This window comes from Ischnura elegans, chromosome 10, assembly GCF_921293095.1.
Source record: "Ischnura elegans chromosome 10, ioIscEleg1.1, whole genome shotgun sequence".
NCBI classification, from domain to species: domain Eukaryota; kingdom Metazoa; phylum Arthropoda; class Insecta; order Odonata; family Coenagrionidae; genus Ischnura; species Ischnura elegans.
In genome coordinates, this window is record NC_060255.1 from 10,501,776 (window position 1) to 10,529,326 (window position 27,551).

A 27,551-nucleotide genomic window follows, 5' to 3' on the forward strand; every position below is an offset into this window, starting at 1 on the left:
ATTCTTGCACACCATTCCGTAACTGCTTCTTTCCAACCTTAAAAATATAGAACAAGTTTCATCGATGCAAAATAATGTGCACGCACAAAACCTATCTTTATCATTCCAATATTCATCGATCAAGGCGAGTCCCCTTCAAGACGCTCTCAAAACAGAGCTTCCGTAAAAAACATGAGGATCCATCGCCATTCACTCCCGCCACATCCTGCCTTTTCCTATTTTTCTCTAGTTGTTTTCTTTCTCGTCTGGAGATGGATGCCCATCGCATTGGCACCCACCACCTGCCCTACACCCCCCCACCCACCAACAATAACTCCACCCCACTCTTTCTCCGAAGCATCCGATAGCTCGACGAGGCAATGGAGCGTGAGATGGTTATCGACCCACTAGTGGATCCTAGAAATGGGGAGACGGGGCAAGATACTGGATCGTGCTCTTTCGAGCAACTCCTTTACTACGGGGGAAGTCAGCGCAGTGTGACCCGTTGCCGGAGGGTAAAGAAAAATAACTACATATATTAGGATATAAATAAAGTATTTTTCGATAAACTCCGTTCTCAAATAAACAGTAATAATTGGTATTTTAAAATGATTTTTGTTTGATCGTCCTCTATCCCATTGAGTGTGATACTTGTGATTATTGTTATAGTATTCTACTGATTAAGGTAGGTTTCCATGGAGTACTAAAAAAGTGATTTAGGAGCATCCCTTTCCTTCCAGCACTGCCTTCTTCAATTCCCTCTAAGACCTAATCCCTTTCAATCTATCTAAAAATCCCATTCTCTTCTTTCCCCCCCCCCCCTCGTTTACCTAACATTCTGTATTCCAACATTGTTTTCAACATTCCCTCCCCGCTAAGTATTCGCTCCATCCATACAATTCCTATTCTCTACTTATTATATCTGTGGTTCTATTTTAAATGATAGGTAATGAAATGATATTTTGTAATCGATGTAGAACCCTGAAATAAAATGCGATTTTAAAACATGGAGAACACAGCTATCGCTACTCGAATAAAATCATTTTAATCCTTCCAATGCATCATGTTTCATTAAATATGAATTATTGATGTATACTATGAATGTTTTGAAATTGTTAAGCTTTCAAAATAATCATACTGTTCCTCTAAATAGTGCTAAAATTATGAAAATCCGACGACGAGATTCACTTGTCATTGAGCGGTTTGGCATCGAAAGTTCATGACGAGCTAGACTCGTCATTACAGCGCAAAGGGGTTATGAAGAATTCCCTTACATCATGTACTTCCCTCTTCAATGCACAATAAGACCTACTACCTTTCATTCTATCTAAAAATCATATTCTTTTCCTTCCCCTCCCTCGTTTACCTAAAATTCCTCCCTCTTTAACTGTTTGCAACATCCTATCCCCGCTAAGTACTCGCTCCATCCATAACTTCTGTCTCCTCCGTACCTCATCTAAAAGCTGCCTCTCCTCGCCAACCATATCCAGCACTTCGTCGTTCCTTTTCCTCTCCTTCCATTTCACCTTCTACATTCTTCTCCATACCCACATCTTGAATGCGTCCAATCTTCTCTCGTCTTCTTTCCTCATTGTCCACGTTTCCGCACCGTAGAGACCTACACTCCTGATCAAACTCTTCATTAACCTTTTCTTTAAACTCTTACCTAACGATCCTCTCAGAATCTCCTTCCTGTCCATGAACGCGTCCTTATGAGGAAGCATAAATTGTAACTTACGAAGAAATGATCAATTCCTCTCAAAGGCTTTTGTAGTGTAAATTCCCGAACAATATACATTAATATTTATTTTAAGTTTCAAATTATAGCCCATACATTTTAATACAAAAACACTGATCATTTTACCAACTAACAAATCATTTAAGTCTGCTCCAAAGTGCTGAATTCCAAAAGCCGTTCGTTATTTAAGCTGTTTCATCCCAATGTTGTAAATGACCCTTCAGTTGAAAGAAGTAAACGCCTGGATTGTTTAAAAAACACGTTTTCCCAAAACGCTGCCATGTAGTGAAATTCAAACAAAAAATTAAGTGATTGGATTCCGTTTATTCTCTTTTTACATATTATCTACCGAGGGATTTCGTTCCGTTTAGTTTTACAATGTCATGAGGAGTTCCTATTCGACTCATTTATGACTAGAATCTGCTGATTAATCTTGCCTAACATCACATGAAATGGTCGTAGGAACTGTAAAATTCGAGCGTAGAAAATACTGCGCGATGTAGTTAGGAAGTGAACCTCTTGGTACGAGAGGGGAATTGATGATTGCCTATGCACGTTGATTCTAATGCTTTCTCATCGTCAAACAGTTGCGTTCGTTACCCGAAAAACTTTCATCTATATTTTGATTGGCACTTGAAATTCCTTCTCACATTGGGCAGTAAACTTATGACAGGAAGAATTTCCTCGACCGACTCAGCAAAAAAAGATACATGCCTCAGCATTATCCTTTCATCACATTTAGTGGCCGGGGCTTCTATTTCTGTATTTACAGCCGTCGCACGGCACCATGTCGTTTTTAAAGCCACGTAAATCTCCCCAAGAGGAAGATACGCAATTTTTCTCCAAAGGATTGCACGCAAGGGAGCAAGAAAAGTGAGACATACAAGATTTTTTACAGCCAGCAGCAGATGGTAAATCTGATTCACTTTTCGGCTCCCTTTACCATGAGAGAGAAAGAGAGGGAGAATGTGAAAAAGGGTGCAGGGTCTGCTGGAGGGATCGGAGGAGGGAAAGCGGTTTCAGAAAGGCAAGGGTTGCAGTGTGAGCAGGTTGCAAGGGGTGGGTGGTGAGGAGGAGACGGGGGAGTTGTTCAGCAGAGGAAGACCGTCGGCAAGGTAAATGGCTGGAAACTAGATTAGCATTCCACAACTACATACTGAGGTACTTCTAAAGATTTCCCGACAGGAATACACCAGCATTTATCGGTGCTTGAATCACTCAAGTGATAGTCTTTTCATGCGATCACTTAGTGGATGCATCCTTTCTTTCAGTCGTCCAGGAATAGAATATACGGAAAATAGTTTATGCAATTTAATCATTAGAAAACACTCTTTTAAATGAGGTGAAAATATTTTGGAAACATTTTCTCGCTTACCCTATTATTTGCAATGATATCGCTTTCAACGGTGTGAAATCACCATGATATTCTGGCATTAACATTTCAACTAAATAAAATATAACAAAATTTATCAAACGCAGAGCAAACAAAGCCAAGCATATACTTAAAGATAAGTGAATGTGAATCTTTAATGATGATGTGATTAGCATACACGGCATAGAAAATGCTTTATCATTGTCATAGTTCCTTCACTTATGCGTATTCCAGCAAATTTAGCCTAACATCTGAGGGGTGAATGAAAACCTCATCAATTTTCAATCATCAGTTACAATGTTCAAAATCAGTTCTAGTTTGGCAGGAGTTATATTGGCATCGCATCGCAACAAGCAACAAATCTAAAATTGCTCGCATACCGTCATCACCGGTTAATGTGCCAATGGGCCTAGTATTTTTATACCATCGATACGATAACCGAAAAGGAAAAAAGTTAGCTAAGCATTTCGCAGCAGCGGCAGTTTACTAGGGAAGAGGGTGCGGGGGCGCAAAGGAGCCCTGGGGAGCAGACGAATCTCGCAGCATGAAAAATGGGGACGTGGAAGCAGGTTATTGCGAAGGGGCGAGGAGCCTGACGATATTTCAAATAGAGAGGAGACGACGAAATGGTCTAAAAAAATAGCAAAGCCTGGTGTGTGGCAGGGGGGCTCAGTTGCAGGAACGATAGGTAGAGAGTCTCCTATCACAAAGTTTAACATGCTGCAGCAAACGTGCGGTAAATACATTGACGATTTAGAATAGTGCGGAAAGGTAAAGAAATGGCGCATGCTATTTAATGAAAAATAACCAAAGCAAAATAAAAGCCAAGGAGACTGCATAGAGGAGGTCCCATTCCATCCCTTAGAAGGCTGGTTTCTGCTAACGCCCCTTCGGTCGCATTTTAATCGGTTTTCAAAAATGTCCGCGGTGCGTTGATGAGTACATTGCCATCCGTTTTTTTCCAATATTTTGCTGTATGATGTTTGTAATTGCGAGGAATAGCATTGAAAAGTAATGAATTTGATGGATCAAATCATCATGTGTATAGATTTCGATCAACACTCCTAGTTGTAACGCATTTCGCCGTGAAACTCGGATCAATTTGTCCGTCATCGACACGAGTGGCGACTTTTGTAAACCCATTTAAATGCAAGGTGGGTGACAACACTTCTTAGAGGGCGATTTCAGAATCCCCTTTTGTAGTATCCGTGATAGAAACACTCATTGGCATTGTCTGCCTTTTTGCGATTTTCGTAACGTTAATAAAATCAACTGATTTGGGCGTTACTTGGTGGAACGATGAAATGCTCATGGTGAAACAAAATCCAAGTACTATTCCAAAAACTTATTTTTATTAGCTGTCAACTAGTTTCGACGTCTATACCGTCCTTATTAAGACTAAGAGAGCAATAGCGTACAACGTCCAGCCTTATACAGACTGTCCCAATGGTCGTGCGTCATTTTTTACCTGTAATTTTCGTAACTTTGCATCGAGCAATGCTCTTGAAAATTGGCATACTTATGGGGAAAGGTCCAAAGTTTTTTTAGTGCAAGCAAAATTTTACAATGTTGACCTTTTTATCTCACAATGTGGGCCCAAACCAAAATTTTTAATTTGCCCTATGGGGTTTCAATGCTAAAAAATCGAGATAGAAAAAAGTCTGAATTTCATTGACCAAGATGTCAATTCTTAGGTTTTCAGACACGAGGAAACCGAAAATAACGCTTTAGCCACGAATTCAACCGTTGACCCAGTAAGGTCACAGTCAAGGTCATAAGGCTGGAAAAAACAATAGGATCAAAGGAGTCGATCCATGGGTTTATATTCCCTTTTGGGGCTCCTCTACCTCACTTCCAAAATTATTCAAAATGCAAAAAAGATTATTCGCATAATAACCAATTCTAATAATAGAGCTCCCAGCAAACCTTTTTTTGAAAAACTAGAAATCTTGCCTCTTCCTTGCATTTACATTCTTGAAACAGTGTCTCTTATGAAAAAAAATCAAGACGCGTTTATTAAAAATTGTGACCTTCATAGTCATAATACGAGAAGCCAAAATGCATTCCATGTAAATCAGCACAGAGTAAATAAAACGATTAAAGGGATAGATGATCAGGGAATACTTATGTACAATAAATTGCCTACATATATTAAAAATATCAAAAGTTCCTTTAAATTAAAAAGTGCCGTGAAAAAATTACTTTTATGTGAATTATTCTATACTGTAGACGATTTTCTAATGCAAACTAATTTAAATGTATAATTGAAATGTGCAAGTCCAAAAAATGTAAATTGTATTTATTTTTATTTTTCATATTGTTTTGATATTGAGCATAATATTTTTTTATTCACATGAAGTGTAAAACATGTTATATATTGACAAAGCCATGTATAATTCATATGCTTATGGTGAATTAATAAATTGAATTGAATTGAATTTTAAAGGGTGCCAAGTCATTGGCATTGTTCAAATACTCGTATTATCCACCATTTTTGTATACCCAACAACAGTGTGAGGGAGGGATAGGGGGGCCTAAATGAGAAAGGGGGGAGGGTTGGGCAGGTTGGATGGATGCTCCAAACATAAAAGCATAAAAGCAGTGGGGGGGGGGGGGGAGAGGCGGATAGAAGGTCAGGTGTTAACGAGGTTAATGGGGGGGGGAGGAGGATTGTCAAGGAAAAAATCAGATTTTAAAACAGTAGATAAAAAGTTAGAACATTTGAATACAGTTATATCATATAAAATTTTGGTGATTTCTAAAAGTTCTAAAATATCCAGTTTAACACTCTTGTCATGTACATGTAAAAGTTTAATATTAAAATCACTCTTGTGGCCGGATTTGATCAGGTGCTTAGAAAAAAAGGATTTGAAGTCTTTCAAACTGGCGATTCTTTTGTGTTCATCAACACGAGTTTTGAATTCGCGTCCCGTTTGACAGACGCCACGTAAACAACGTTGCACTCATCACATGCCAGGGCATAGACACCACTCTTGTCTTTAGGATGCACTTTGTCCTTAGAGTTAAAAATCACTTTACCTAGGGAGGTCGGGGATCAAAAAAACACTCGCTATTTGTCTTTGGAGATGAGGTTGTGAAAACTGTAGGACAGGGGGCCAAGGAAATGTAATTTGCACCACCGTTTGGGTTCTGTTTTGGGGACCGGCAGCAAACTGGTTAGGGTGGGCGATACTCTTTTGAGTTTTTTTTTGCCATTAGTTAACGGATGAGGTGATCATTATGGCCGTTATTTAAACATATTGATTTAATTACATCAAGTTTCTGGTTGAAACTTGAATCAGTCATGGGGATACACAGTAGTCTGTTTAACATAGAGTTAATGCCCGCAATCTTGTTGGAGTAAGAATGTGTTGAGACTGCGGGGATAAGTACATCCGTAAAGGTACTTTTCCGGTAGATTGCGAAGTCGCGTTTGCCTTCTTTGAGGGAAATCATGAGATCTAGGAAGTGGATTGAGTCATCTCCGAGTTCAGAAGTATAATTGATGAATGGGTGGAGAGAATTGAGCAGCCCAAGAAAAAAGGCCAGTTGTCTCTTGCTACCGGTCCACAAGCAATTGAATTCATTTAAACTCTAAATATCAGTTGAGATCATAGGAATCCTCGGAATGAGGAATTCCTCATCTTTGAATTTAGCTTTTGAGTATTGTCTCGTGAATCAGTCTGATTATCAGCTTTTTTATCGCCAAACGCGTTCCATTTTATAGCTTTGGTTGGTTTAGATTTCGAAGCATCATGACCACAGAGCCAACCTTCAGCTGAAAGTTTTGAGGTGGTTAGCCAGGTGCATCCAAGGAGTATGTTTTCCAATTTTTCTGGATATTTGTTGATTTAGTCTTCGTTTGTCTCACGGTCACTAGATTTGAGTGAATGCAGAGTACCAACGATTTGATTCTGAATTACGAAGATTAAGTATCTTCATATTCGTTCTTGACCGCCAAAAGTGCTCGCTTACTCGATCATTTGTGATTTTTGTGGTTATCGATCATGCTCGGGAACACTTTTTTGATGAGCTCATCTTTCGATGAAGCAAAATTGCAAAAACCAATCCGCTCGATTCTTTGGCAGAAACACGGCCATTACCTATAGTCAACAATTTCTTGGAGATTTGTTTACAAATACGGTAGTGACCTATCGAATTGAGCTGAGCTTAGATTTATTTGCATGTTTTCAATGTAATTTTAACGTGTCGTAAATATTAAAAAGGTTTTTATTATTGATATGAAGCTCAGTCATTAAAATAGAAAAATCAAGACAATTTAATTAGTTAGTAGTTTTTACCCACTAGACAGTTGTTACAGTGTTGCCATCTCCTAATAAAATACCCCTAATATCAAGATAAAATTTTTCCGTAAAATTTAATGCTTTTTAAATATTTAGTCTGCCTTTCAGGACTGAGACGAATAAAAAAAAAACGAAAACTCATTGATATTGGCACAGCCTTTCTCGTGTATAAATGGTGTCACTAACACGATTTACGACTTTGTTTTATATTTATAGATGCATCATTTTACTTCATTCCCGTTTTAGTCTTTATCTTATTTTTCGTTACGGTATAATTCTCCCACATCATGCAAATATAAATTAGTTGTAGTGATGTTTAGTCATTTCTTCTGTGAAAAAAATACTCTATTGGTATCACCTATTGTACCGTGGAGCTTCAAAACTTGTGCAATGAAAACTAAGTAAACGGAGGAAGCACATTCGCAGGAATACTTGGTTCCAATCAATTATGCTCGTCATCTCTTACCAATTTTGAATAGCTATGCTTAAGGCTCAAAATAAGTGCTGTTTTTCTCCAAGGAATCACTTGAAACTATGACTATTGGCACCATGAAAGTATAATGCATATTTTCAATCTTTTTTTCACGTTTCATATTGGATAATGGTTACTCATAAATTCCGGAACGAAATAACTGCTGATGTCTGTTCCCAGCGGAAAATACGGTTGAAAATATATGAGGATCGAACTTTAATTGTTAGGAAAGCTCGACGTCCTGGAAATGAAATATACCCAATACTCTACCCAACTTTGAGTGAATGACGTATTCCAAAATATTTCTCCCCTTACTGTATCATTTTTATATCGGACCAGTGCTTGATGGCATCATTTTATTTTGAATTACAACGTATTACATGTTTTTCTCTAAAGTAGTTATTAAAATGCGCATATGAAATCAAAAATTGAAAGAATATCTAGTTTAAAAAAATTAAATGACATGCAGAAAATGTATCGGATATGATTCCTTCTTCATGATTTAGATATTGAATTACCATTTTGCAGAGCCTCTCGGTTGAAAATTTAAAATGTGACCAATATGACTTTACAAGATCAAAAGAATTTTAATCGATTTTATCAGAGTGGGACGCTTTATTTAAATAGTGGTGTAATTTCAGAAACTAGATATTGCAGACATAATTCACAGTGTCCGGCGATATCCGGTGGAAATGTTTCATATCCATGAGAATAAAATAAAATGGTAAACTACCACACAATGTTATTCACAAAGTACCGACCCGGTTTCGATAATGACACTGCGTGTCGAAACCGGGTCGGTACTTTGTTAATAAAATTGTGTGGAAATTTACCATTTTATTTTGTTCTCATAGATATTGCAGAGTTAATCAAATCGATGTAACGTATATGGTGGAACGGTGGTGTATTAACGTAAAAAGTTGAAATAGTTTGATAAATGACTGAGTTCGTAACAGAGATGGCTGGACGATCTACTATGCATTTTTGATGGAGTGCTCCAGCACGTATCACTCTATCATTATTGATGCGCACATTGAGTCTTATAAACCTATCTGTGAGGAAAAGCCATATATCTAGCGGTAAGAAAATGGCTGTGCCCATGCCACATCGCATAGAACCTCATGTTACATTATAGGATCTCAGTCCGAGCAGATTGAACGACTTCCTTTTCACAGTGCCCTGATATTCTGCTGTTTTTCTACTTATTGGCCTCTTCCTCTCCTTACGGTTGCATTTGCTGCATTTTTCCTCTTAACAATCATTCTCCGACGCGAGTATTTTCCGTAATAAGGCCCACCCACAGGCAATCCATTTATCCACATATCCCGATGATAGGGATTAACTGCATTTGACTGCACGCTACTCGATCCCCCATAGAGGTTACGAGATTAATCTTCGGTCTTAGCTGGCTGGCTGTCCTATAAATTGGCAGTCACTAATTGATTGATGCGCGCGGGGAAAAAATGACATCTTTAGCCATCGGATTTCGTGGGAACGAGGATTTTTTTGCTGGACGGTTGGCGTTTCGCAATTTTAAGTTTTCCGAATGAGAAATTTCGAAACGAATTCATCTCTTTGTCGCTAATTCTCTTCATGGAAGTGGCCTAGATGACATAGTACTTTGCCCTATTTTTGGCCAATTGCGACCTATTTGTTCGCAGGTACATTTATAAACACTCCCTATTTCTTTTTATAAATCTCTAATTCAATAAAATAGGATATTTTACGGCCATCCTATCGGCTAACGTATATTAAATTCAGTCTTAAACTGATTGGGGGGCTCTATTAGCATTCAATTACCATTTATATCACCACTTCCGTTCATTGTCGACATCTCCAACACGATTTTATGGCAATTCATGCGCCATTAAGAGATATGACGTTGCGCCATGGCCTATCGTGTATTTTATGCAACATTCAAACAGAGGGGCAAATGCACATGCCAGAATAAAAAGAAAATTTTGCTTTACTCTCTGATGGTACTCGTCGATATTTTAGTAAAAATATCTCAGAAAAATTGGAAGCGGAGCAGAATTCAAGTGTGCATGAAATTACTTATCCATGTTTTAGTATAATAATAATAATACTGACTATAATAATATATTGGTTTAGCGTAAAATATTTACTTTAGACGAAATAAACACTTGGACTTTGAAATAAATCAGTGGAAATCAACGAGGTCTCATTTTCATTTTCGTATATTAACTTCCACATAGTTTAGCCTAATGCAATTGAACGAATTTACTTTACAAATAATGTTTACATTGTATGTGCAATGAAACGGCATGAATTTTGGCGGGTATGAAAATATTAATCCTATAAAATTCGTTAACTATTTTTCATTCTACAGATGTATAAATCTAGCATCTTTTAGGGCGTGGTTTTACCTTTTTTTTAATTTTGCGGCTTCCATTATCACACGTATACTTCGACTTGAGTTAATTTCCTTGTCCAGCACACGTTATTGCCTTTAATTTTGCTAATTGTCGCAATTTATTCCGGCTTCCCTTTTCCCTGGCGAGGCGTTAATTCTCACCAACTACCTCATGACTTTGTTCTCCCAAAGGTGCACGACCCCAGCACTCCGTGCAGTGAAAACTTATTCGCTGACAGCATTCCTGCCCCTGATCTATAGGGATAGTACTATTTTTCCGACCAGTACTAGCCCAAGAATAGTGTAGTTTCCTTCATCAAAGAAAACGAAAGGTTTTGATTGCGATTCATTACCCAACATTATTGCATTCATAATATAATTTTTTTTGGTTTTAGAAATCCCAATTCAGACAAATGGCAATGGTCAATTTTAATCACATTTGAAAAAGGCCAGATTGGCGCCCATGCTGTTCCGCTCCACGTGACGTCACAGGGACCTAGTTTCTATAGGAGTAGAAAGGAGTTTTACATCGTCTGAGATTACCAATGCATGCATGAGACACAGAGTTCAGGGAAACATGTCTTAATAATCACCTATTAAGACTGCTTAAGGTCGGAAAGTTTCCTTCGTATGATAAGGTATTAGTAATCCTTATTTAAGCCAAGCGCTACCTGCTAGCAGCCTGCATCGCATCATCGCTCAAAGCCTCGCCCCAAGGTCACATCACACGGCGACAGCAGGAACCAGAATGACGTCACACGGGGTTTTCCCAGCATTCATAAGCTGTCGTGTTTTCGCGCGCTCGAATATTTTCACTTTTCATTTAATCGCGAAAAATGGATATCGTCATTAAGGACATCTACAAGCGTGAAATACATACTTCAGCAGTAGTAATCTATCGATTAAGTCAATAAAAAATAATGGGAAACAACCCTATTGCTATTATATGCTATTGTTGGTTTTATTAAAACATTGATATCAGAATGTGCTCTTTGGCATGTCCAATATTTTCTCCCATCGGTTTTTACCGCCTTTGCCACCTTATGAGACGGTATTATGTAATTCTAATCGCAAAGCCCTTATCATGAAGGGAGGCTGTGAAACTTGTACGGGCGCTCATGTAAAATGATAATACGTAGATGATGGATAAGCATAATTATATTGCTAACGAATATTGTCAACTTCTACCAAGTGAGGCCCTAAGCGGTAAGATATTTTTGTAATTATAAATACTAAAATACATCAATTACAACAAGGCAGTTGCAACTTGAAGAATAAATTGTAGGAATTTTGTACAAAAATTTGTAGAAATTTTGTACAAAAATTTGTAGAAATACATTCCTCCCTTAATTTGAAGATCCTCAATTATTAAATCAATGGCGTTCTATGGCATGGTACGGTAGATATCATTAAAATCGCTATTTATAATGCAATGCCGGTTTCTTTTGAAAAATTACTTTCCGCCGTTTGAATTTTGTACAAAGACTAAATTTTCAATGAATCATCGTCTCCAGTCGAAAAACTTTTTATCCCCCTGGTAATGCTCGCCCATGCTCACTGCCACAGCTAATGCGTATATTGCGGAGCGGTTGAAATTCGCTTCTATCGGAAAACATACTGTTACGTAGTATTTTATTTTTCGCCAAATTCCTTGGCCATTAGGCCAGCCAGTTCCCCCTTTATCGCTTTACCATGCCACCCAGCCGCGACCCCACGTTTCAATTTCCCCGGAAACAAACCTCCCTTTTTAATGCTCAAACTGAACGTTTAAATACAGTGCGGTTCCTTTTAGCTCGCCCATATATTTCCAGCCTCGCTCTCTCTTCCCCGTTGTGAATGCAACTCCATCATTCGCCGCTCGAAATGCCAGGGATTGGGGGGGGGGGGGGGGGGGGGGCAAACGAAATTGGCCCTCCTGCTGCTCCCCAATGCGCCGCACCTCCGCTTTTCAACCCTCCCTCCCCCACAACGGTGTCTTTTGCCACCGCGGCCATTGCGCTGCAGAAAAAACACTGCCGTAAATAAAGGAGACTGCTACCCTCGCTACGAAGCCCTTATTGTTATTCTTCTTTCTCTGTTCGTCACATTATCTTTCTTACCGATCCAGCGGTTTGATCGTTGGATTATTCTTCCTCATAGAATAATCCTCTAAAATCGGTATGGTATTTGGAGGAGGCGACCGACTGCAGAGGTCATTTGCACCATGAAGGTAGGGTAGGTAAGGAAGGGTAGAGAGAAATCTGGCGTCGGCATTAGCCTGCTCTTAACGAAAGGCACCAAGAGGACCACGGCTTAACGTCCCATCCGACGGACGTAGTGATGCGCATGAAATTTCCTACACACAACATTCAAGCAGGGATTGGGCAGTATCTGAAAATTCTCTGCCGCTGCCAACACTCTAGCCACCACACCAACCCGATCCCCAATCCTCCCCTCCTCTAAAATCGCTGGCACAGAAATGGTTTTCCAGGTTTCGCTGATGGTAGGACCCGTCCGCCTTTGTGACGGTGCGGGATTCCTCGTCCCTTCCCTTCCTTCCCTATCACGTCCCAGGAGGCGTCGTCGGGCTCCTATCGCGGCGGCGCCTCATTCCTCACCGACCTGACTTCCTTTTTATTCTCAGACGCCTCGGATTGCACTCTGCTTTCGTTCAACATATTGGCGTACCTTTCAGCCTCGTGTTGTAAGTGCATTTGGTTCTTCCTTCAGCACGCTGAAGAGGGCTACTTTGTTGCCGAAATACGTATACGTGCGTTTTCCTCGTCCCCTTGCTGATCCTCGACGACGCTCTCTTGGAGCATTTTTTTTTTCTCCCGGAAAATTGAAGCCATCTATAGTTGAGTGAATGTGTGAGTGACTGCTTATTGAGTGCGTGTGTTTCCACAAATCACTGGCTATCCCTAACAGGCCCATCCTGAGAAGATCCCTGGTTTTTTGTGGAGCGAGAATCCTTAATTAAAGTCCCTAAATCCCCCACAAAGGATCATGTTGTGTATGTTTGTTGTGAGTGATTGTGTGTTTTGGGCTTTCCGGTTGAGAGGCTGGTGTTTGGTCCCTGCGGTGAATTTCTCCCCCTTCCCCCACACCAGTCACGCAGTGACAATTTTGACTTGCAGTGTGGACGAGCCGTGGGAGAATTATACGGCCATTTGAGTATTTACTTTCTACAGTTACGAGGCCGTGGAAGCTCAACCCCCATTTCTGCATTTTGTGTACCTTAGTAGGGTGAAACTCATGAGGCGCCTTTCCCGAGATGGTTCGTTGCCCCTGAGACCTTAACTGCCTCGTCGTCTTTGGAACCTGCCTTTCATTTCATTGCCTGAGGTACTCTGTTTTGTGGTGCGTTAGTTTATTTACCAAAGCGTTCCGGGTTGAAGCCCAGCTTGAGACTTCGGACATTTCTGAAAAACATCCTCGCAGGGTGAGGTACACCAGGGATATGATCTGGTTCCTCCGCCCTGAATATGTAAATTTTGTAAACCAATGAATTATGAGCTAGCTAAACTCTCACCAATCTAACTCAACCTACGGGCAGTGATACATATTTCTAACCTACCGCGTGAAAGACGCTGAAATCCATATGGGAAAAATCCCTTAATTCATCAGTTTAATCGGTATCAGCGCTGCACAGATTCCGAGCGAGCCAAAGGTACATGGTTCGATTCTTGGTCCAGGGATACTATTTTCCGCGGCAATTGTTGTGGTGAAACATTAATTGAAACTAACATAATGCCATTAGTTTTCGAGGAAATTATTGTCTGCCCGCTTCATTGTACTTTACTTTTACTCGACACGCTCCAGCACTTAGGGTAAAGGATATTTTGAAAACAGCGACCGTGGTTGTTAGTAGCGAGGTTGTAGGAAGGGCTTGTGGATTGAGAGAACAGGACTATGGTTAGAATGGATAATAGTAGGTCTGCCGGGCCAAAGAAAATAATGCATTTTGTGAAAGTGGTCAGGCCTGAGTGGTAAAAATAAAGGTACAATTAAAAGCTACCGTAAACATTATTTCATATTTACAGCTGTTGCACCAAGTAGGTTAGTCGTGGAAGCCGCGTCAATTGTTTATCAAGGCTGCGTCGTCACTAGTCGAAGCAATTGATCATTTCCACTCAGTTACGGTATCTTGACTTGAGAGTTGAATCCTCTTAGGTATTGGTGGAGATTGGATGCAGTGGTATTAATACTGAGTGCGATTCAGACTCATATGCCAATAAAATACTTCGCAAAAATATTATTTTAAATGCTAAAAAATTCTAGGCTAACACTTACAGCCCGAAAGTAAAAATTTTAACTTTGCCCAAATCCAAAAAGGTTTTTGTAGCGTTGTCGCCGTCATCTATTGATGACTCTCGTATCTGGGCTGAGTCCGGCGCGTCATATATAGATGACGCTCGGTCTCAAAAACAAGTCAGAACTGAGAGCAAGTCGTGAATTTCTGTATGAATACTTTTAATAAATAATGTAAAAGTATTTTGTTCTGTGGGTACGCGGTGATTCAAAGTGAAAATTCCGCTCTTTCCCTTTTATCATAATCTAATACCGCAATTGATTTTAAGCTTTACAGTGAAAAATCTGCTCTCTTGGGATCTCGCCTCATCTTCTTTCATCTGGGGGAAAAAACCACTTTTTTAATCCCCCCAATGAACGGTCCATTCACTGAGGCTCATATCCAATATTAAAAACCCGAGCTTACCTCAAATGTTAAGCATAATTCAGTTTCGTTGATTCTCTTCTTTTGCGATTATACACTATAATAATGGGTACCTAGTTCTACATTATGCATGTGTTAGATTCTATTTTTACCTTTAAATGAAGGCAATAAGCGGATAAAGGAAATTCTCATTCAGATTTTGTCTTGCTACGTCAGAACGACGTAAACCACGCATTTGGGAAATGATGAATAGTGCGATCGTGTTATATCCATTTTCATATATTCATAACATCTTTTTTGTTAATTTTTAATTATTCTTGTTGAAACCGATCATCTAAGTTGGTAAAAGGTGTATGAATGTTTAAAGTTTATAAAAAAAGAAAAGGTTAATAATAACTACTCTTGGTTTTTGGAGTTTTTACCTTCTGACGTTGACAAATTGTGAACTATCTTTAAAAGATAAAAAGTGGATGGATTATACCTTTATAGACTTCACTCATTGGAGTATCATATTTCTTGGAGTAATTATTTTATTTCATTCTCTGGCGGCAGTTTATCTTTCGGGAAATGCGTGAGAGGAACAGACATTTAGCATGTTTCATTCCTTACTTATTGATGTGTCTTATAATTGGAAACTGACTGGTAGAATATTGAAACATGCACTTTCATCGTGACAAATACGCGTTTGAGAGATTTCGCCTTGCATGTACAACATCCCCACTCCAGACCCTGTTATTTATGCATGTTAGCGTGTTTGCTGGATTGACGCTTTTATGGGAACGCAGTGAGTGCATACGAATTATGTCAATCAAAGCGTAATTCACGTCCTAAATAGCGCCGCAGCTTGATCGTTGAGAGAGCATTCTGGCTCTCATTAATGTTCCGATTGGTGGCAGAACAATAAATAAATGCCACGAAACGGTAATGGCCAACACTTCGATCAAGGTAGCTTTCAGGAAATTAAACCTTTTGATTCTGCTATTCCAATAAGACTAAATTACAGTTCATTATTTTAATTCAATTCACGTATGTCCCCGTAATTATGTAAAATAAAAAAAGTGTTATCTCTTATTGCTATAAATTTATTTTTAAGCACATTTGGCGAGAGGCTTAATGATTCATGCACGGAATTCGTTGTGGAATAGCCTCAGTGGTACAACATCGATGTATAGAGATAGCTAAGGAAACTGAAAAAAGTCGAATCAAAAACCAAGAAATAAATTTGTCCCACAATGCAATTTTGTAAGAAGAAAATACTTGGTGAGTAAATGGAAGAAATTCTGAAATCTTTTTGGCCGTATGCCAACAAGGATAAGGATAAATCTTAATCCGTCGATTCAGTTTTTGATAGAGATGGTAAACATCTTGAAGAAAAAATGACAACATAACACGGTTAACACCAATTTTGAAAATGAATGCCCTAGAGACGACATTGCGTGTAATTTAGACATTACATGCACTGAGGAACTGATGAAAGGAATCACTATTCAACGCGATGTGATAACTTAGCACCTAGAATTAATAAAAAAGTATTAATCTCCGGGCCCGGGGGAATGTCCGCCCGCGTCCTCAAGGAGTTAGCGCCACAGATCGCACCGTTCATAGAGATAATATCCAAGTAGTCATTGACTGAAGGAAAGATAACAATTGACTGGAAAATTGAAAAAGATACGCGAATATTCCAAAATGAAACCGACATGGCCCTGAGAACTATCGACCAGTTTCACCAACATCGATTTTAGGCAGTAAAAAAACGTTTATTTGATGACGGCGCTCTCATTTATCGCGAAATTAGTGATCACTTACTTTGAAATCCTATAATCAGATATGAAGAACGCTCAATCATATAGCCAAGTGTTGGGACTAGAACTTAATCAGGGCAAATACACGGGGATACATTCGCGAGGGTCATCCAACTGTCCCCATGTAGTACATGTTATGGATGATATCAACATAAATGCGACGAATTAAATGGGGTACCTGGGATTTTTGACAACAACGAAGCTACTTTGGGAACACATACGAGAAACATATCCGGCTAAGCACTGAAGAAGGTCGGATTCTTCAAGAGTGCTGTGGGAACATTTTTGGATGGAAAAGTAAAAGATAGGTACTATTTCGCACTCGCCCGACCGCACCTCTAATAATCTACATCTAAATACCACTGTGCAAGCCACCTAAAAGGCGTGTGGCAGGGGGTGTTAGGACATTGGCCATTTGCTCATAAAAAGGAAATGCTGTAACGAAATTACGACTGGCATTTAATGAAACCCTTTATGGTTCGGGGAAAAACGAATTTGCATATCTATCCGTTCGGCAAAATATCTTTCTTTCGGCGAAATAGCACCTTTGTTTTACTTTCTCATGCTAAAATCTCCCGATAATACGCTTGATGAATCCTAATTTCTTCAGAGCTACCCCGCAAATCAATAATCAGGAAGTATATGGGATCAGGTGCAGAAAGACTTAATCTCTGAACTGAATTAAATACAAAGGAAAACGACGCGATTCGTCAAAAACTGCTACGGGCGGACGAACGGCGTTTCCCAGATGTTAAGCAAACAAGGCTGGGAGCAAGGAAGAGACTCGGAGGCTGCTCTAGGCTTCGACTGATTGAGCCATAAAGTTTAGATATCTTTTTAGAGAAACACGGGAAAATCCTAACATCCTCCACCCAAGCCCATCGAGGTGACTTGTGGTGTAGTAGTGAGCCGTGCCTCACTCTACGCTATCGGTCGAGCAGCTTGGCGGGTAGTGAAATCCTTCGCCAAAAGAAAATGGCATCCGGTCAGAAGGGACCTATATAACATTGGTGGTAAGGCAAACCTATATAAGAGAATGCTTGTCCGCGAGCGGCGGGCATTATTTTGCAAGAGCTCTTGTCGAGTGTTTGGCCGTGAGGAGAGCTGCTCCCGGGGGGCGACCGAAGGCACCTTTTTTTGACCACCGCTACCTCTTGCTGCCAAGGTAACATCCATGTTTCCTACCTCGCCTTTTCACCGCGTCGTTAGTTGGTATCGTCACCACCACAGTACCTACAGTAAGGTGATTTTTTTTGTTATTCGACAGCTTTTGTTTGTTATTAAATTTTTGATACTCTGTTCAACCGCGCCTATTCATTATTTGAGCTTTACACTCCTCCGCACCCCCCCCCCCCGGGCCTTCAAGTACGTTTTAGTATGTGGATGTAGATGCTGATGATCTGGGAACAGATGCAACTTTCGGCGTGGACACATGTGCGAAACAAATGAAATTATTACCTAGGATAAATATTTGAAAATCGATGAAAGTTACCATTTTATTCCGCGGCAATTTCTTCCCATAGTTTTCCACGGAATCCATACATAGACCCACAGCATGGACCTTAATCACGTGCCAACTCAAACTATAAATTTAACCATGCATAGTAAATTCTTTCATAATGTAGGTGTTTCTACTCTCTCTCTTATCCTACCTGAACATTTCTCCTGTCCTAAACTTCTTTCACTGTAATTTTCCATTTCAAAGTAACCACTGATAGGAGGTTGATAATTATGTACTGTGCCTTAGATGCAAAGTAAAATGCTTCCGCTACTGATAGTAGCTGCTGATACTACCTGTCAGGTTCAGGTTAACTTTTGAAAAATTTGCATAAAACTATGTATTTATTCCGATGATATTTATTCAATTGAATTTATGCGATTTGAGAGAAACGTAGGCATAAATATGAAGTTTTGATGGAGAGGAACGGGGACAGGGGCAGAATGAGGGTAGGGGTTTTATGCGCCTAGGAGGTGCTGCCAACTATCAGAGAGTATTGGAAATAGATTAACTTGATTTTGCTCATCTTCTGTAGCCATACTGGTTTAGTTAATTGAGCGTTAACACGTGAGTTGTGTGCATTTTAGTTGTTGTTTTCTAACTTCGGAAGATTTTGTATCGATGGCTAGTCATTTCAGTGTTTAAACTACTCTAATCCTTTGTATGTGTTTGAAGCACGTCTAAATAACATTAGTTTAGTATGATTGAGGGTCTGATTAAACGTTATTTTAGAATTTCAGTTCTTAGGAAAGCATAAATGTGTTCCTGGGACAGAAGGGAAGGGGCGGAACGGGGAAGTAAGGAAATGTGTAAAAATGAATAATGGGAAAAAGAGGTAACTCTATGTTTATATACTGCGGCAATTTCCATTAAAAATCTGTTGAAAGCTGGGACGTTTGTTCTATTTGCAAGAAATGAGCTCATAATTCGTGTGTAGAAGTGGATAGCGTAGCAGATGATTCTGTAAAGATAGCAGATGGTTAATGACTGGGGCAGTACGGGGCAAATGACATATTTTTTTAATTTTGGGAAAAAATAAAAAATTAAGAATGTTTTCCTCTATATTATAATATTTTTGTGTTCAATACATTTCAAAAGGTCTAGTAAAAATATGAGGTGATTTTGTTAAACCGCTTGGAGCTTGTTTTTTCATTTTTTGAACATGATTCCCCATTCTGGCCCGGTTCCCTTGTATTTTACCACGCTTTATTATACTCGCTTTCATGTTTGACCTTCCCGGAAAATTCTTGCAACTCCTGATTAGTTAGAGCACTGATATATATTCAGGATAGCTAAGAACTGGATGACAATGCAATGTTCTTACACTCTTGCCACGACTTGAAAAGTGCCTCAAGTGATATTTAGAAGTATATATTAAATGTTGAGTTCTAAAAAATACCACTTAGATCCAATGGAGGCGCTGCAATCACTGTCGCTGCAATAAAGTATCGGTTTGTAAAGCGGAAAGTACCTGCATGTATTTTTTCGGCTGTTTATCTGCAACAGAGACCTGTGATTTACCACCCCTTTTATGACTTACTCTGAAAATTATATATTGCTACGGGGAATTTCCGACTTCGCACATAACTTCTGCCGCACCTTTGTTCCAATCAACAACTGAATAAACAAACGTTTGCTACAAAACCGTTTCAAATTGAAGGAAGAAGTTAAAAAATTGAATTTAGAGATAGATATTCTAAATAAAAGGTAAATTGAGGAACTGCATAATAATACAAAGTATTAATACATCAATATCAAGACATCAAGCAAGGTAGATTGGCGAGATCAGCACTTTAATTGGAATCCATCACCAAAATCTTTACGGCTCTTGATAAAACTGTTGCATTACTTCTTGAGATCTGTTATAGATTTAAAATAATGGGAATGAAATTTGTCCTAAAATAAATCGATAAAATAGTTGAAGTACAAAAAAAAACAGTGTGGTGAAAGAAAGTAAAGAGCAAGGGAGTGACAGCATAATTCATACCGTGTGTTAAGACATTAATTTCAGGCGATCAGTACAAGGCAGGTTGATAAAATGAAGAGTTTACTTAGAAAATGATGCCAGACTAGCGCTCTCAGGCCAATATGTTTTAATTGATTTTTACGTAGCAAATAAAGTGCATGATGATTTTTTACGGAATATCTATTATGAAACTTTTGATAGCTCTTGATAAAACTGTTGCATTACCTCTTTATTCCTCTTTTCGTTTTAAAACAATAGGAATTATGAAAGATACTTCTTACATTACAGCCAGATAAATGATGAATGAAAATTAATAGAAATCTATCCTTAATAAGCCATAATAATCTATCTATAAGGGGCCAGGGAATGATATTTTCCCCGAAGAGATTAAACATTTGTTAGGCTGCAACCATAGCAGTGATTTTAATGTCAAGGTTCTCCACAATCTTTGTAAAGGAAAAAAGTTGGACTTTCTTGAGAATTTAGAAACTTTAAGAGCATGTCACAACAAAAATGCACGCGTAGTAAACGACCTTTTGTACCCCTCCCACTCCTCCCCTTTATTATCAGTTCTCCTGGACTCAGCAAGTAAACCCACTGACCTTGAGGAACCCATTTCCTCGTTAGCTCTTCCCCCTCCCACCATCACCACCTTCTCCATGTCTTAACGCCCCCTCCCATCGCTTAGGTATATATAAGCTCGCAAATTTGTGCATAGTCACCTTGAAAATGACATAGTGTATTGCTGAAACCTGGGACGGTTATTAAAACTTCTATGGAACATACAGCAGTGTATCTTTATTATGTTTCACGTGCCTATTATTATTGCTACACTATTTTTTTCCATATTTTTGGTCTTTTAAACTTCTTTCTTGGATGCTGCTGCTGATGATGATGATAAGTCTCTGCAAGGATATCGCATGTTGACGACGCCGAGGATCCTAAAAACCTCGCTGCATTGAACGACACCCGCCCTATGCGGGCATTTCCCTCTTGATGAGTTTCCCACGCTCATTTCATTCTACTCCAGTTTTTTTTACGTGATACCATCTCGTGGATATTTCGTCTGGCTCCTACCATTCGACCTATCTGGCGTGGGTGGCCCTAGTTGGAGTAATTTCCAATTAATCCCGCCAGTGCATCTCTAGAGGTCATAGGAACGCGCAAGTCTTTCCGTCGTAGCAAGGCAGTAGCCCAAAGGAAAGCGTGGCGCGACCGTAGTTGGACCCCCTGATCGGCGCACGATAAAGTTTTTGAAAAATATGTAAAATTAATGAAAAAATACAAAATGCATGATTTTATTTGTTTTTACACCAAAATAAATAATTAATAGGAAATTAATAATTTTACAGAGAAAAACAATTAATTTGACTTCGATTTTGGACGATGAAACCTTCTTTCATACAAAAATCTAACACATACTTTTGACCGTATGCAGGTACCAATGCAAAATATCCGCTAGAATGTTTCACCTCTTTCAACAAATGTATTCCTATAATCCACAGATTCCATCGAAATCATGCTCGAACGTTTTATAAATGGGTCACTTCGATAATAAATCCGGGATTTGTTGAAAAAATGTAGTAAGTAACCACAGCGCGCGGCGCCAATTGGCGAATAAGGGGTTCCAACTCCGGTCCACCAGAAAGCGTATTACTGATGCGTGGATGAAATCATTAGACGAATGAAAGTTTTTGATTGTAATTAGAGATTTATTTCATGAGACTAACTTAGGGATCAAAGAGTAACTCTTCATTCTTTTCAGATATAATTCCGTAAGAGCGATAGTTCCCTTAAAGTTGTCATTGAGGACATGAAGTAATCATGTGCTCAATAACAACTTTAAGAGAACTTTAAAGGGAGAGTTTCACCTTTCACTGTTATGAGTAATACAACACAAAATGTAGCTCTATCACAACTGATAGAACTAACTGGTGATGTTACCAGTAAAAAGTCATATTATATAGTATTTACTTGAGAATCATTCTTACTATAAAATCATTATGATATAATATTTTGATCATCCTTGGTGCACAGTTGCATTAAATTTGTTTTTAATTAAAAATTGGATTTAAATGTTGACAAATCGACTTAATATGTTCATCCGTTTCTGTCGCTGTTTTCCCCACATCCATGGATCAAGCATTGATGATTATGTGGGTGAACTTTTCTCGGGATTCCCACCGGGTTAATGTTTTAATATCGGCCAACGTTTCAAGTACCGTCTCGGCACTCATCTTCAGGGCTGAATATGAGATGAGTGCCGACACGGTACTTGATACGTTGGCCAATATTAAAACATTAACCCGCTGGGAATCCCGAGAAAAGTTTACCCACATTAATCGCCGGGAAAGCATTAAATCATATTTCATTGATGAATATCTTAGAAGCAGTCTATTACGCAGATAGATCATCCAAACGCAGCTATTATGCAATACTTTACAACGAGTTATGACTTGTGTAGTGGTGTATACTATTTCTACTATGAACGTTAGGAATAAACTCCTGAAATCACAAAGTTACGCTGGAATTATCATTGGTAGATATGAATTTTTACAGTATAACTGGTAACTTCAGGCTTTACTTTGTGAAACCTCTCCATATTGGAAATAAAGAAATAAAAACTTTGTAAAGCTCACTGTTATTTAATTATGGGCACGACCCGGGTTTCGTAACTTGGTTACATTGTCAGGTGACGGTCACCTGACGTCACCTGACGATGCAACCCATTTACGAAACCCGGGTCGTGCCCATAATTAAATATCAGTGAACTTTACAACGAATTTTTACAAGTACTGGAAGGCCATCTAGTTTCCTGTGAATCAAAGGAAACTAAAGCTTTGTTAAAAAATAACGTCGCTAATTTTATTTTCATTTTTTTTGCTTAATCATTTGGCTGGTGAATGTCAAATGTTTGGTCGCTTTCGACAGTACTCCGTTTCCTCCTGATTAAGATGTACTTAAATGCGTGGAGATTCTGTATGAAGTGAGTGCAGATAGCGCAAACAACACGAGCAGTGAGCGTGTTTAAACTTACCAATTTCTTTCTAGTTTATCTGCTTCGCCTCATCGGTTTGCAGACATCGCCCTCCAATTTATTTCTCCTTTTTTTTCGTTGAGAGCTAAAACGTGTGCGTCCCTATTTTGCTCGCCGTTTACACGGATCCTCCACAAATTCCAGGCGCATTCCGCCGTACACGAATTACCTACTCTTATACAATTAACCCCACTCACGAATGCATATTGCTGAAGAGAGCTCTACAAGTTCGAATAAATTTACGGTCGTTTGCGGTTCATACGTGAGCTGCCGCGAAACGCTCAGAGAGTAGACAAGGAATTATTCATTCCGGAAGCGTACTCTGGAATTGCAATTATTTTTTTTATCATTTTGGGTGGACGTAGCGAGGAATACCACCTATTTCGAACAAAGCTCCTACTCGGCTATTTTTAATACTTCCCCAACCCATCGCGTGCCCCATCCCCAAGACATAACCCAATTGTCGCACATACGTAAGAATTTTAAACGATGCATTGATAACGTTCTGGTTTTTCCCCGAAAGTATGAACGTGTTCAGTGGATTTTCCGTCGACTAACCCCGTTTTTCTATTCACTCTATTTTTGAGGCAGTTAGCTGGAATTATGGGATGAAAGGAGGATAAGGCGTTGAAAAATATCGTTGTTCGGTTTTCAAGATTTGTAATATTAATTCGCCACATTTTCCAGTCCAATTGCTATCGTTACTTATCATCTTTTATTCATATCAGGACATTCTTTTATAAATTTATTTTTTATTCGTTCAACTTTCATTGCAAGAAAACTCTTCAAACGACCATTTTATTAGAGAAAAACAGTAACAGGCCATGTAAGAAAGAAAAACATTGCAAATATAAAATATTTTTAAAACCATAATAATTCATTTTTGAAACCATATTTTACCATCTTCCAAATTGTAATGTTGAAAAGAAAGGTCCATTGAATTATAACGTTTTTTATAATAATATAATCTCAAATGGTTTTCATAAATAATCACTTATTTACCGTTATTTATGAAAATTGCATTGAAAACTAATTTCTTCACCCCCGAAGTTTAAGAGCCAATTTTGCGGTCTGATATCTTTTCAATGAATTTCAAGATTGAGCATCCTTTTTTTATGACTGTGGAACTCAGGAGAGAGTGCATTGCACCAAAGGAACGAAACACGACGCCGAATCCGCAGGATTTATTCTAGACACAGGGTTACACATGTGCTCGCCAAAAATGTGGCTACGCCGGGATAAAACGCTTTGCGTAATAATAAGCCTTTCCTCCGCCACTCAGCCGAAATATAGCCGGCAGGTGTAATTTTGGCTCAGCCTATCGTTAATGTTAGAAAAGGAACGGATTCCTGTCTGAGGCCTCCCATCTGCTCAAGGGAATCACGGAGCTCATTCAGCACGGATGGTTGGGATTTTATTCCATTTTTTGGAGTGCAAAAAAAACAACCAGTGTTATAGGCCTTGTGCTTGCGTAGTAGGATGGCTGAATCACGCGCGGCAAATGGAATCCAGTTGTAATGAAAGGAATAATCTGGAATCACATTTTGCCTGTATCCCGCAGTAACATTTCCTCGGTAAAAGTTTTCATTTAATCAATTATTTGTTTATTGTGTTATTACTGTGGTACTGTTTTGTTCCTTTGCGACAAGTGTATTAGCTATTCTTTTAGATATTTTATGGTTGCTAGTCATCAATATTTTTAACAAAAAATACGTTTCTACTTATGGAACCATTTTAATAGCTTGGTGTACTACATAGTTAAATGTGCCATGCGATGTGCAGCACTTAAAAAAAAAGTTGATGTTTAAAGCCCATAATGTGCCTTATAAATATTGAATACTTCCCTGTACAGGAATACCAACTTTGGCAATTAAGCCGCAAATTTGGAATTCTTATGTTGCAATAATCATATAGAAAATTTTTATTTCTGTTAATCTGGGCCTACAATTGTGTATCGCCTCTAGTCCAACATTTTAAAGGCTTTCGTGGGAGGAAGTAAGGTAGTTCGTGAAGCACTTCGTGTAGCAGCAATCAGTGGCGTAGCCAGGAATTTCTTTCGGGGGCGGGAGGTCCGAAACAAAGGAGGAAAATATTTGAAAAAACCGAGCACTAAGTGATGGGTTTTAGACTAATTTTAACTCTTTTCTAATAAAAAAAACTGAATTTGTTATAAAAACATTTTTTAAATGCCTGAGTTTTCAATATTTTGTTTCCATTCATGAAGAACAATAATTGTGTTTTTATATTTCGGGGGGATTCCGGACCCCCCGAATCCCCCCCCGGCTACGCCACTGGCAGCAATTGCATAAGCATAATCTACCTACCATGTACGTCCACGCATCCAATCTGCTTCTTCATGACGTTGGTGTTTATCTGGCACATGTAGCACCCTCTGTCCGCTTCTTTCACTTGTCTTATGTGCAGGTTCCATGTTCGATGACCATCATGCGTCACGCTGATCCTCGAATTATGCGTGACGACCTTGGTGTGAAGGGTGAGTATCGTTTGGTCCTCAGCCTTCATCCATCCGACCTGTTGGTAAAGAGAATAATGAATAGGGTAGTTTCCTTCATCAAAGAAAACGAAATGCATTGATTGGTATTCATTACCCACCATTAGTGTATTCATAATATACAAATTATTTGGTTTTAGAAATTCCAGTTTAAACGAATGGCAATGGTCAATTTTAACCACATTTGAAAAAGGCCAGATTGGCGCCCATGCGATGCCACTCCACGTGACGTCACAGGGACCTAGTTTCTATAAGAGTAGATTGGAGTTTTACATCAACTGAGATTACCAATGCATGCATCAGGCACAGAGCTCAGGCAAATATCTCTTAATAATCAGTTATTAAAATTGTCTAAGTTCGGAAAGTTTTCCTCGTTTGATTAGGTATTAATAATCCTTATTTAGGCCAAGTGCTACCAGCTAGCATGGTACTCTGCTACCTGCTAGCAGCCTGCGTCGTAATCAGCGCTCAAAACCTCGCCCCAAGGTCACCTCACAAGGCGACAGCTGGAACCTGAAATACGTCACACGGAATTTTCCCAGCATTCCTACTAAGCCGTCGCGTTTTCGCGCGCTTGAAAATTTTCAAAACTTGCACCTCGCTTTATAAACTCAACTTTAATTTTTTTATTCCCACACCAAATATCGATGTCCTACAATAATAGTCAGTTACATATAGCTCGCACGACGATTATTTGATTCTTTAAACTCGGCTGGTGATGAAAAGAAGTGTGAAGCCTTTTCAATAGAAGAATGCTAGCCTGCCGATCAATGGATCTCAGGAAAATACACCAAAGGATGAAGTTCGCCAAATATTTGACTTATCCGGGATTCAAACTCGGATCTCCCGATTGTCGGTCACGCGTGTTAACCTGTTCCACCAGCAAGCCATTTTCTCAGAGTGAATTTCGGGATGGGTTTCAGCGAACAAGAGGTTGACGTCACAAGTCCGCAGTGTGGCACATGTGGCGAGGGTCGTGCTTACTAAGCCACTGCGACGACGAATTTCAAAGCACTGCAGGAACAAGTGACTTTGTACGTAGTCACGCGCACGGGTGCAAAGTTAAATACACCAAAGGATGAAAGCACGACCCTCGCCACGTGTGCCACAGTGTGGACTTGTGACGTCAAAATCTTGTTCTGTAAAACCCATCCCGAAGTTCGCGCTGAGAAAATGGCTTGGTGGTTGAACTGGTTAACTCGCCTGACAGGCATTCGGGAGATCCGGTGTTCGAATCCCGGCTATGTCAAATATTATTTCATGGTGAACTTCATCCTTTGGTGTATTAAATTTTGCACCCGTGTGCGTGACTGCGTACAAAGTCACTTGTTCCTGCAGTGCTTTGGATCTCAGGAACTCTTAAGTCCGGCTGAAGACCTCTGAAACCTCGGAATGCAGATAAATACCAGAAATGCGAGGCAGCAGACATAGAAAGGAAATGAATTTGAGATATTCACATGCCTCTGGATAAGTCTGCGCTATGCTTTCTCCTCAGGTTTCCAAAACAACTATCGGGCTGAATCACGGCGTGAATGAGCTGATAATGATTTGAGGATTTTTTTTGCTGCAATATGGGCTACTTTTTATAAAGTTTTCCGTTTTATTATTATCAATGCCAATCTAGGCAATATTGTTCGCGAATACTCTCGTGAGGTAAATAAGTTAGCGTCCTTAGAAGCCATTCCATTTTCAACGTGCGACTCTCGTGAATAAAAACCTTACTGATCCCTGCTCTTAATGCACGCAATTTATAATCAATGTACACTGTACATTGTACAGTCACTTTCAACCGTAAGTCCCCTTGGCCTATGCGAGCAACTACGTTTTCCACCGAGCTCAAACT

At 39.3% G+C, this 27,551-nt stretch overlaps 1 protein-coding gene across 1 annotated transcript in view; it reads right to left on the reverse strand.

Moving 5' to 3' along the window:
- LOC124166916 (lachesin-like) overlaps positions 1-27,551 on the reverse strand; it is a 481,621-nt gene that overhangs the window by 113,991 nt on the left and 340,079 nt on the right. The window contains exon 3 of the mRNA XM_046544630.1: positions 25,521-25,728. Within this exon, the coding sequence (XP_046400586.1) occupies positions 25,521-25,728 (208 nt within the window). The remainder of the gene's footprint in view (positions 1-25,520; positions 25,729-27,551) is intronic.